We start from the raw sequence: 12,295 nt of genomic DNA, 5'->3' as shown, positions 1-12,295 counted from the left end.
TAGGAATAGGTAAACTTAAGTTAGGCTAAAATTTATTGAGAATCTGCTGAGGAGAAAGTACATTAAGAATTGTAGAACAAATTGGCTCATCTGGGACGAAGTTTAGGTACTTACATCAAGTTACGAATCATCATATTTCAACATTGTTATTTGTAAAATGAGGCCTCTTAAATGTGTTATTTCAAGGATGAATTTTTATATTTTTAAATAAAATACAGCATACCACTTGAAATACCAATTTAGAGGATGCTTATTATATTCAAAGCAGAAATAGGATATTAGAATTTGAATTACTCAGAAAAAAATCTGTTCTGTAATAAATGTTTTGTATAGTTATATATCAAAAAGTTTATAGATATAAGAATTTGGTTGCATTTGTGAAAACAAAGACAGAAAAGATGAACAGACTGTTAGCAGGGGTCATGTGTATTTCAATTTAGAATGGAGATTTTCTTTTAGCTAAATGAAATTCCATTTTATAGATTAACTCAGACTGCAATAGGACACTACATAATGATGGATATGTGATCAATTTTTACTCCGTTTCTCTTATTTCTCCCTATATTATTATTATTATTACTATTACTATTATTAATTGTAATTGTTGTATAATTGATTGGGAGAAGGCACTTATGAAGGCCTGAAGATAATTTTGGGAACTTAAGGCTCTCCTTATCTATATTCAGATTCTTGGGATGGAAATTATATTACTAGACCAACAGGCAAGCGTCTTTAAATGCTGTACCACCTTGCCCACACTGACAGTATCTCTTTAAACATTGTTTGTCACTGTCAGTCCCAGGTTCAATATTTCTATATTGATACTCTTGACTTTAATCAATCTGTAATTGGGTGAAGCTATTTTTAGTAGAAATGCATATAACAAAAATAGAGATAAAATTTTCAATATTCCACACATATTTTTGTACCCTGATATAAAAATATTGGAATGTCACCAGGATCCATATCTTTAAGTCATGATAAGTTTTAAAAATCACAATTTGAAAGGAAAGTATTCTTTGAACATAGGTGTTGACACAATTAATGATTTTTTACAAAAATGGGTGAAGGCAATTAGTCAGGTTACATTCATAGATACTGTATACAAATTAAACCTTGATTAACACATTTGAAAAATGAAGATGAACATGAAGTTTAACCATAGTTAAAATTAAAAGAGGAAAGAATGAATAAGTAACCAATTCTTGAAAAGTACATTAATCTTTATTAATTTTTTTGCCAATGTAAAAATTGGTTATTGTAACATGTTGTAGAGTAGGGGGTTATTATTAACTATGCTCAGAGTTCTGAGAATCCAAGGACATAACAGTGACTTTAACTTTACTCTTCTGAGGACCTCGTTGTAGGATTACAATGGTAAAAGACTTTGTCAGGGCCAACAATCACTTAACCTATCAAGAAGTGAAAACAGTCAAATTTCTACTTCTATTAGCAACTTAGTTTTCAGAAAACTCAGGAGTCCCCTGAGAGGTATCTCATCACACCCAAGGGCAATAACTTCCATGACTTTAACATCAGTTCCCACCCACCTCATTGTGTCTATAGGATGTTCCTAACCCTCACTGCCTACCCGAATTGGAACACAGGAGCCTTTTGGGAACACCACAGCAATGGGCAAAACTTCATAGTAAAGATATTGTAGGTGAGAAAAATGTAATAGTAATGTGTCCTAAAAAGGAGATATGCAACATAAATGTCATATAAAACAAGTAGATGGTGTTTACCATCATTCTCTGCTATATAGGAAGAAGTGACATAAAAATGCTGAAGTTCATTTTAACTGCATTCCCATGCAAGGCAGTATTCAGTTTTTCTTATTTTTCTGCACACACTATATAAGCAACCATATCTTTCTATATTATTGTATATTTTACTGCTTTCATTATCTGTGTCTCAACTATCTTCTTTCTTCTTTCTTTAGTTAATGCTTTAGAAAGAAGGCAGTGTGGTGTGGAACATAGAAATCAAACTTTGGATTCTGTCCAATCTATTTCCAGTTTTAAAGCACCAATTAGGAGCCAGGCAAAACTAAGGAACATATTTTCATCTTAATATCTGTCGCTTCCTATATAGTGGGAAGATTTTAATAAACTATGTTCTCAAGATTTGAAATATCATATATATTTGGAAAATGCTGTCAACAGTGTCTAGCATATAACAACCAAAGAAGTAAGGATCAATGTAGTAAGTTTTTATTTCATACTGCTCATTGATGAACTGTCCCTTTAAAAGGTTTTATTGAAAATATTTTTTTATAAAATATATTCTGTTAATGATTTTTGTCTCTCACTTCCAATAAAATACCTTCCTCCTACCTCAACCAACTCCATGCCTTCTTTCTCTCTTTAGAAAAGAATCAGTAAAACAAACAAACAAGAAACATAAAGAAACCAGAAAAACAAAACAAACAAGGAACAAACAGAGAAACATACAAAAATATTAACAAAGAAAGTTATGAAACCATATCCACATGCAAAGGAAAATATATAAAGGCCCAAACAAATCAATATGAAACAAAAAATGATAAAACACTGTAACTGCCTGTTCTGCTGCTCCGATCCGCGGGTCAGGGCCTAGCAAGAGAGAGAGTGGGGACGGAGACGCGAAGAATGGAGACAAGACAGGGAGTCTGATCAAGTCTCGATTATTGGAAGAAAATCCTGGGTATTTATACCCTTTACCACGTGCCTTCCCCTCGTGGACAAGCACAGCTGAAGGCACTACGTCATGTGCCTTGCAGCGTGGATATCACGTGCACCTAGCTAGCAGTAAGGAGACCACGTGCACCCAGCAGCGTGGATATCACGTGCGCCTTGCAGCTGGTGGCACTAAACAGCAAAACAAGATATGTGAGAAAAACAAGATATTTATCAGAGTGTGCTCAGCTGTTGTAGGCTGTTGAAAACAAGTCTCTTGTCAGGGTATATGGCCTGAGATGGCTGCAAAGATGATAGCCACTTTCGGCTAGGAGTCGGTTCCCAACAAAACACCATTCAATTTTATTTGTTTTGACCATCTATTTCTAGGTTTGGGATCTACTCTTAAGAGTGGTTTATATACTCATTAAAACGTATTGAAGAGAACTAATTTTTCCTTTGTTAGTAGTTATAATTTGGAGACAGCTTTTCTTAGGTATGGGAAATAAGTTCCCCTACCAGTGCTGGGATGCAATCTATATTGGTTCTGTGCAGAACCTATATATGAACCCACAGTCTCTCTGAGTTCATTTTTGCGTCCGTCTTGGTTTTGGAGGATAGAGTTTCCTTGGTGAGAACCATCCCCTCCAGCTCTTCTGTAACTTTCTTTTACTATTTTACATAGATTTCTAATTCTTGAGAGGAGGGACTTATTGTAGACTTCCTACTTAGCCTAGTTCTTCCAAAATCTCTCAATCTCTGCTTGTTGTCCAATCTTTGTATTAGTTCCAATCTACTTCAAGAGGAAGTGAGAACTGATATATGACTATCACAGAATTTTACAGGAAGTCACTTTTATTGCGGTGTCCCTTTAGAACAATATTATTTTGTTTTTCCCTATGGCAATGGTCTGTCAAGTTTCTTGACCACCCAAGCATTAAGATCCAAAAATCATTGAAGGAAGACCCCAGACTCAAATACTATGCAAGGCAAAGAACATTTATTCTGTAGAAATTATAAGCATGCAGGAGTCAAGCATGTATCAAAATGGTGACTCCCAGATAAAGGCACACAAGCCTTTCATAGGAAACTAGGGGAATTTTAACAAACATTAGGTAATCTAAAACTGAAGTTACATGGGTTGGTTTCTGCTTTGCTGCTTTGCTCATTTCACTATATTTGGTGAGGCCTTGAGGAAATTCCAGAACCAGCTCAGCTCCAGCCTTATTATTTCCTTTGGTCAGATGTCCCAGGAACTGACTCTCAAGAACTTATCCTCCCTTGTTAGAGGGATAAATGATTAATAGCTCATTGTTAGTATCTCTGTCTGAGGAGCCTAATTTGCTTCCCTAGAAAACCAAGACCTTTTTATTTTCAATTTTTTTTTCCTTTTTCTTTATTGGATATTTTCTTTATTTACACTTACAATGTTATCCCCTTTCCAGGATTTTCCTCCAGAAACACCCTATCCCATCCTCCCCTTCCCTGCCTTTATGAGAGTACTCACCCACCCACCAACCACTCCTAACTCCCTGCCCTGGCATTCCCCTAAACTGGGACTTTGAGCCTTCACAGGGCCTATCTTCCCACTGATGGCCAATAAGGCCATCCTCTGCTACATATGTGGCTGGAGCCATGGGTCCCTCTATGTATATTATTTGGTTAGTGGTTTAGTCCCTTGGAGCTTTGGAGGTCTGGTTGTTTGATATTGTTGTTCAAACTTGCAACCCCCTTCACCTCCTTCAGTCCATTAACTTCTCCATTGGTATTCCCGTGCTCAATCCAATGGTTGGCTATGAGCATCCACCTATGTATTTGTCAGGCTCCAGTAGAGCCTCTCAGGAGACAACTATATCTGGCTCCTGTCAGTAAGAACTTCTTGGCATCCCCAATAGGGTCTGAGTTTGGTGTCCGTATATGGGATGGATCCCCAAGTGAGGAAGTCTCTGGATGGCCTTTCCTTCAGTTTTCTCCACTTGAAATTTCTAATTGATTCAAATATTTGATTCTTCAGTTTTTTTCAAGGTCTGAATTATTGGCCAAGGTACATTAGGGACTAAGAACTGTAAGTATTATTGCTGGAATGTGGACTTTTTTGACTCACCATTTCACCCTGTAAGATGGGATAATGTACATTGTATTTTTCTTCTGTGATTGCTTCCTGCTCACAATAGGACATTGTCTTTTGGAGGCCAAGGAAGACTAAAATGCTATCCAAAGGCTGGTCAGTTTGGGCATTTATCAGAAGCATCTGATTAGGTGATCCAGCTGAAGGACAGGGAAGTATGACACCAACTAGACTAGTTAAAATCAGCTTTTAGCAAGTCTAGAACTCAGCAGCTTGAAGTCCTCAGGTGTTCCCTGTATAGAGTCTGTCATGCAGGTGAAAATGTGCTGAGAGAAATATCATCTAGGAACAGAAGTTAAAATTGTCCAGTAATTGGGGATGAAATCCCAAGAATAAGGGGAAAATCTCATTTTCAAGAAGAGACTGGTTTACTTATCTAGAGTGCATTTGATCTGTGGTAGGTAGATTTAAATCTTATGACTTTATCATCTCTTGAGGCTTATGTGAACATTAGTTTACAAAAGTATGTACATTGATATTTATCATTATATTGAAATCCAGGTATCCTCTATTTGTTCACAGTTTAGACTAGGCCCTAGCAGAGGGTGAGGCATTGGAGCAGTTAAGTCCAGTGCTTAGTGTACAGCAGTCCTAGTAGTGTCTTTTGTGGTTGGCCCTTCTCTTTTAGAGACCATGGGGGCTTTGTTAGAATTTGGGGTGTCTGTCTGTCACCTACCTAGCATATCTGAGTTATATAAGTTTGTCTTTTCTTAGTTATCTGTTTCAAATAATACCTTGCAAACATAAAACAAGAGACCCAATAAATCTTTAATCTTGTAATTAACTACATAAGTACTTAGCATGAATTTAATATAATTCTGAATTTATTAAAGGATATAGTTATTTATAGTGTCACTGACTAATAACTTATATTTCTTCATTACAGTAATTTTATGAGACTAAAGCCTATTAGGTTTGAACCTTACAAATCATAATCCTGAATTGAAGACTTTGAGTATTAAAATAAAACTTTTAAAACATAAAGAGACAAGGGACTTTTTAAATCCATTTTATGGTATACCATCATAGAACATAACAGCTTTCCATCTGATCAAGTTTAAGCTGAAGCCACTGTCAGTGTCAGGATAAAAAGATTAACAAGTTGGGAAAAAAGGCAAGGTTCTTGGAGGTGATTTGCTCCTTGTGCTGGAAGGAGAGGGATGCTGGAGCCTGCCCAGAGTTCAGGCAAACTAAAAGGGAGAGGTGGATTCCGAGAGCCAGTGATTCTTAATTTTCCTAGTGTTTTACTCCTTTAACCTATAATAGATAGAAAACATCAGGAATATATATCTAATCGATATCACATTGCATTGATTATTCTATTATATTGCATTTTAATAGGAGTATTATTAAACAAAAATCCTCTGTTATATTTATTATTTCTCTCATCAGATCCATAACCATCACAATAAGAATTGCTTGATCCCTTCTTATCATAATTGTCTTCCCCCCATAGGTTTATAACTTTATTGCTGTTGTCCAATAAAACTTTTTTCTTTATTGTAACAGTCATAAACCAAGAAAGACATTTTAATCATTTAATAAACTCTAAAATGTCCCATAGTTTTATATATATTTAATCATAATTTAAAAATACAAAGAAATTTTAACAGTTTAAACAATTCAGTATCTATAAATTTGATACCATAAAGTTTGGCTGCCAGCAGGAAGAGCTCCCACATATGAACACATGGAGGTGCAGTTGCAATACTTCAACAAAGAAACACTTTTAGGTTTTATCTTTTATATGTCTGATTTCTAGGACAGAAATTGCATAAAAATATTATCCAATTTAAAAGTATCTTTAGAGACCTTGGTTGGCTCATGCCATTTGTTGTTGCCCAGAATGGCTTTAGCCCTGAGTTGTTTCAAACTAACTGTTTGTTACAGATATTATACATTATTAACCATACACCATAAATGATAAATTACTATTTTGTAACTAAGACATGCAAAACATAGTAACCTTATATATTTAAGACTGATGAGAATTAAACATGCAGTGGCCACATACATTTATACATTTAAAACTGACAAACAAAAGTTTGTTCTTTTTTTTTTTTTCTAGTTGTAATTTTAAGAGAGGAGCACCTTCTTTCTTGTTGAATCCAATTTATACAAGCACAGATGTTTTGTAGCTATCAGTTTTCTTTGCTTTTTCTTTTTACTTTTCTTCTTCTTTTTAGCATCTTTAAAAAACAGAAAATGTGTTTAATTAACTGATGAGGGAAAGCTGGTACAAGAATGGCACGCAGACTCCGTGGAGTGAGAATTGGAAGCGAGGAGCTCCATAATCATCTGGCATCCACTGGATGCTGTATCTGTGGTTAGAAATGTACATGATAGGAACGCCAGGAGTCTTCCGGATTCTTGGTTTGAGGTCACAGTCAACTGTGGCCACAGTGTAACATTTGTGCTGAGTTACTCTCTGTACCAGGCAGTCATCAGCATAGGTTTCGGCAATTGGTCAAATCCTGGATTCTTGGCGACTTTTAGTGCCACTCAATACTTCTGTCCCAATTTCTCAATTTCAGCCATTACACAATCACTTATATAAGGAATACACTTGGTATACAGACAGTTCATCATTGACTGCACTAAGTCCAGTTTGGCTTTAATGGAAAAGTTGGTGACGTTGGTATCGACAAGGAGGTGGTAAGGTGGACCCAGCTGTGTATTATACTGGAAGAACAAGCAAGGAGGATGCTGGGGGACTTCTCTTTCCTTCAGCGCACTTGGATCTTTCTTTTCTTTCATTTTAGGCTTCAACCTATCCTGTTCTTTAAGTCGCTCATCTCTAAGACTAAGCATTCAATTCATAGTCACATATTCTTTGCTATCAGATTTCTTACCAGAGAGGCTGATAAGCTTCTGGCCCCTTCTAGAGCAGCTTGCATAGACCAAGCTGGCTCATGGCTAACTTGATCAAGGCAGGGGACAGGACTCCAAAGGCAGCACCAGTTATTCAGTTTTTGTTCTCCCAGTTCAGCCAGTTCCTTTATAAATATGCTTCAAATGAGGTAAAACTAAGTCAAGGTGTGAACAGCCAGAAGATTAAGTTTCTACCATTTTCCTAGATTCATATGTCCCTCTAAGGAGATCCAGATATTCCACTGCACAGAGTTAAAGATAAAAAGCAGAGTTGGTAGACCTTCTGGTCATTCTTTCATGTAAAAAGTGGTTAGTTTTTCTGACCACACTGTTAAGCTTAGATTCTCTACCAGGGATCTGAAGTCCTTGGAATATAAGTGGACTAGGTCCAGTGGCTGTTAATTCCAGATAGTGGTTGGTTGCTCCCACATTGTATGGGAGTACATATTGCAGTAATGTGTCATATAAGAAGGTCACCACTTAGATCATAGGATTTGTAGCTTGTTTAATGATTACCTTCTTTCTTCAGTAGCACTTAGAGTACCTTCCAATACTAAAAACACTATTCTGTAGGGGTGGAAGCTTCGCTTAAACACTAGCTTGACTTTTTCATATTTAGAATTATGTAAGGGCAATTTTCAGCAATAGGTCCTTACCATCAGTTAATGGGGAGAGCAAACAATAATGGTCATAGTAGTCTGAGGGAATTTTGGATTCTTATGAGGTTCCTTTGGCAAGAACTCAATTAGGTGCTGAATTAGATGGCATCCATTCCTGGCACATGAAGCTTCACTTGTTGAGGGGAAAGAGCCTGGTTAGGTGGTCAGGGTTTTGTCTATCCCACAATTCACATTATTTGGTGATTCCATTTAGATTTCTTTCACATATATATAAAACAGTTTCCACATTAGTAGTTTATGCTGAACTCTGGTGAGATGGATTATGGCCTGCTTTTCAAAGGTTTAAAAACAAATATCCACGTATAAGAGTATACATACTACATTTGTCTTTTTGGGTCTGGGTTAACTTAGAATGATTTGTTTTTCTGTATTCATTCATTTGTTGATAGACATAGCAACTGTTTTCAATATCTAGCTGTCATCAATAGAGTATCTAAGAACATGAATGAACAAATGTTTCTCTCGATGTATATAAAGTTCTTTGAAGACAGAAGCTAAAGAGTAATATAGCTGGATCTTGAGATACAGCTATTGACAGCTTCCTGAGGAAATGACAGTGCAGAAGTTTACATGTATGCTAACACAAAGTCTTGGGTCTCTGTGGAAAAACATTCAAAGAGATGGCTATAAGCTATTGTAAACAGGCAGCTTTGTGAATATTCACCTTCTATGGGATATATAATTGGTAGATATTTTTTTGTGTATCATCTCACTTTATTTTAATAATGGTGTCTTTTGCCATTCAGAAGGTCTCTGGTTTAGCGAGGTCCAGTTTATTATTTATTTATTTATTTATTTATTTATGTAATTTTTAAAGTCTTTAATAAAGCATTTGAGTTTTATTTTATGATGTTTTCTGTGCTATCTACAATATTAGCATTATGCAAAAGATTTAACAAAACAAACTGAAATTCACTTCATTTCTAGTGGCTTATAGAGTGGAAATTTAAGGTACAGCAAAACACAAAGATAGCACAGTGCTGTTCACTATTGGCCATAGGTAGAAGTGTACTGAAAATTACTGGACTGGACATGACTGAATCATGGGGTCTGAGCATGAGTTTCTACTTGGTGTGAGTACATGTTATACATATGTTTTATCTCCCTATGAAAATTGTCTCATAAAAGAGTTGCTGAAGCCATTAAGTGTTTGTGCAAACTTGCATACAAGAAAACTACTAGAAAGAAGTCATTGAGTCAATTAAAGTGGGAAAGATTGTGCTTACTGCTCCAGGGCCACTGCTATAGAATTGGTTCTTTAACTTTAAAGGAATCAACACGGACAGAATGTAGAGGCTCCAGGAAATGCAGAGAGGAGTCTGTTCTCTTCCTGTAATTCAATTAGAAGTAAAGAGAGGTCTTCAAAACTCAAATGAGTTCCAACTTATTAATTTCTGTTCTTAGAGTCTGTGCTACAAGTGCTCTGTTCAAAAGACCTCTGACATTTGTGTCAAGGCTAATCTTCCTCAGTTTCTCTTTTATTAGATTTTGTATTGATGTTATTGATCTATTTGGAGTTGTGTTTTTTGCAATGTGATAATATGGATCTATTTGCATTCTTCAACATGTACCCATCAACTTTGACATGCTCCATTCATTGAAGATGCCTTTTTAAATCCAGTGTGTAATTCTGACTATTTTGTCAAAACTCAAGTTTCAATTGGTATGGGCCTAACCCATCCCCCTTTATAACTTTGAAAATAGTTTTTCAGACTATTGAGTTCTCAAACTAGTACTAGTAGTTCAAGAAAATGCATTGGTAAAAAAAAAAAAATCTACAGAGTGACCCCTATGAGTTGTTTGATTGAAGCACAGCCATGAAACATAATATTTTTATGACTGTAGACTGATCCTTGATAGATCCTCTTCCAATCTGTAAAAATGGTGAGGTTCACAAGGAGTACAGTATAAACTGTTGATTCAAAAGTTTTCATAGAATTGTGAAGGTGAGAGAAGGAAGTGAAGTCAAATATGCCCACAAACAGGCATTTTTCCAGAGATCAGCAGTTGTGTTTTAACAAAGAGTCTGCAGATCATAAAAGCAAGTTTTCCGAAGAAATGAAAACTAGATTTGACAATTTTCCCTGTCACACACATTGATTTATAGAGAGGAGATTTTCTGTTTTGTACCTTGCATTTCTAAGGCTAAGGCTTGACTTCACTTGTGATAAACAGAGGTGAGTCTTTAAAACATTTCCCCGGGTATGGCTATGCATTTGTTCTACCAAATATCAAGTAGTATGGATATTTATTCAAATGGTCCATATATTATGACCTTTAATGTTAAATCCTGGCTGAATGTTTAATATGGTGTTTGAGTTCGTGGTTAGCATAAGCACGTTTATGATTTAATCTCCATTATCCCTCAAACAAATTGAAATACAACAAAACATCCCATTTCAGGATATGGCTATAACTACTTTCATTGAGAACATACTGATTTAATAGCTTTTTGATATTTATATTTCTAAATTATATAAAATAGTGGATAATTATAAGATGGAATTAGCAATTTAGTTTTATTAATTATAAGAAAAATTCTTGGTAGAACTTTTTTCATCTAAAATTCAAAGAAAAATGATACTAGCAAACTGTTAATTTATATATTTCAAATTAACATGGAATACTTATATTTATCAGTGAAAGCTTTATTCATCAAAAATTCAAAGTATAAATTATATTATACTAGCAATCTGTTAATTTATATATTTCAAATCAACATGGAATAATTATATTCATCAGTGAGCACCCACTTTTAAACGGAAGTATATGTTAAATAAATAGTAAGATAGGTCAATGTCTGTTAAATTTACATTGACAATTTAGATTCCTTAAAAATGTTTAATATACTTATCTTGCTCCTGAAAAGAAAAGACTTCTCAAGTAGCCAACTCTGATTTATTTCCTTTCTGTAGGATTTTGGCGATGATGGGTCCTTGTATATCACCAAGGTTACCACAATTCACATGGGAAATTACACTTGCTATGCAGATGGCTATGAAAATGTCCGTCAGACACACATCTTCCAAGTGAATGGTAAGACTCATGGTGTTACTGTCACCAATTTTGCTTTTCTGATGATATCACAGTGGACTGGATATTATATTAATTTCAGCAAGGTTCAAATTTTTGTTTTTGTACTCATTAGTACACTATCATTTATTTATAAGCTACGACCTGATTAATCCAATAAATTAGCAACAATTTATTCATCATAAACTATTGCAAAGTAACATTTTAAAGCATAGGAAATTATTGATTTTAGTTGAAAATATCAATCATCAGGCAAACATGAGTTTTAGAAAGTCATAAGATTAGCAATTTAGAACTTTAAATCATATCAGAGGTTTAATTACTGTTACTGTCATTATAGAAATCTCCTACTTTTTTTGAGTTCTAGTTGTAATTCTAATACCCATGTAGTTGGGAATTGAAGGACATCCTTAACAATAAAATGAGTCAAAAAAATGGATTTTTTTGAAAGTATAATTTATGAGAAGCACATTTTTAGTGGTTTAGAATATTAATCAAAATAAACATATAAAAATTTTATTTAGCATAAATTTAACTTCAGTTGACATAAAATGTTGTTTCTTGTGCTATTACTATATTCCATACTTAAGCATGTGTAATATTTATCTACTCTTTGATCAAGCAGAGGCTGCTTTGAGGATTTATACTGTATGATTGGCTTGCAAGCCTATGCTTATAAAAGAAACATGAGGTTATGAGTATGGAGGGGTGCCCTAGTGTCTTGTGGATTTACAACCACACTGACATTTCTTTTCATGTGTCCTGGAAATCTATGCAAATGTTTGTTGTATAGAATAGCATACTTTAATTTGTTTCAAGTAAATGATACTTTAAAAATTGTAGTCATTTGGAAATAAGTACTTGTGCCCTAACATGTTGTGTTGGCTGTTCAGTGTCATACAATAAGGGTCATATTTGGAATGTGC

At 34.9% G+C, this 12,295-nt stretch overlaps 1 protein-coding gene and 1 pseudogene across 3 annotated transcripts in view; one reads left to right on the top strand and one right to left on the bottom strand.

Annotated features, from left to right (window-relative positions):
* Positions 1-12,295, top strand: part of Fstl5 (follistatin like 5) — a 527,925-nt gene that overhangs the window by 356,454 nt on the left and 159,176 nt on the right. For all 3 annotated transcript variants that reach the window (XM_028754928.1, XM_028754930.1, XM_028754929.1), the window contains exon 7: positions 11,252-11,372. In XM_028754928.1, coding sequence (XP_028610761.1) covers positions 11,252-11,372 — 121 coding nt within the window. The remainder of the gene's footprint in view (positions 1-11,251; positions 11,373-12,295) is intronic.
* LOC114610367 lies at positions 7,001-7,632 on the bottom strand (annotated as a pseudogene).

This window comes from Grammomys surdaster, unplaced genomic scaffold (genome assembly GCF_004785775.1).
Source record: "Grammomys surdaster isolate TR1022 unplaced genomic scaffold, NIH_TR_1.0 126039, whole genome shotgun sequence".
Classification (NCBI taxonomy): Eukaryota; Metazoa; Chordata; class Mammalia; order Rodentia; family Muridae; genus Grammomys; species Grammomys surdaster.
Note: the sequence above shows the minus strand (reverse complement) of the source record. Positions and strands in the feature narration are given on the sequence as shown.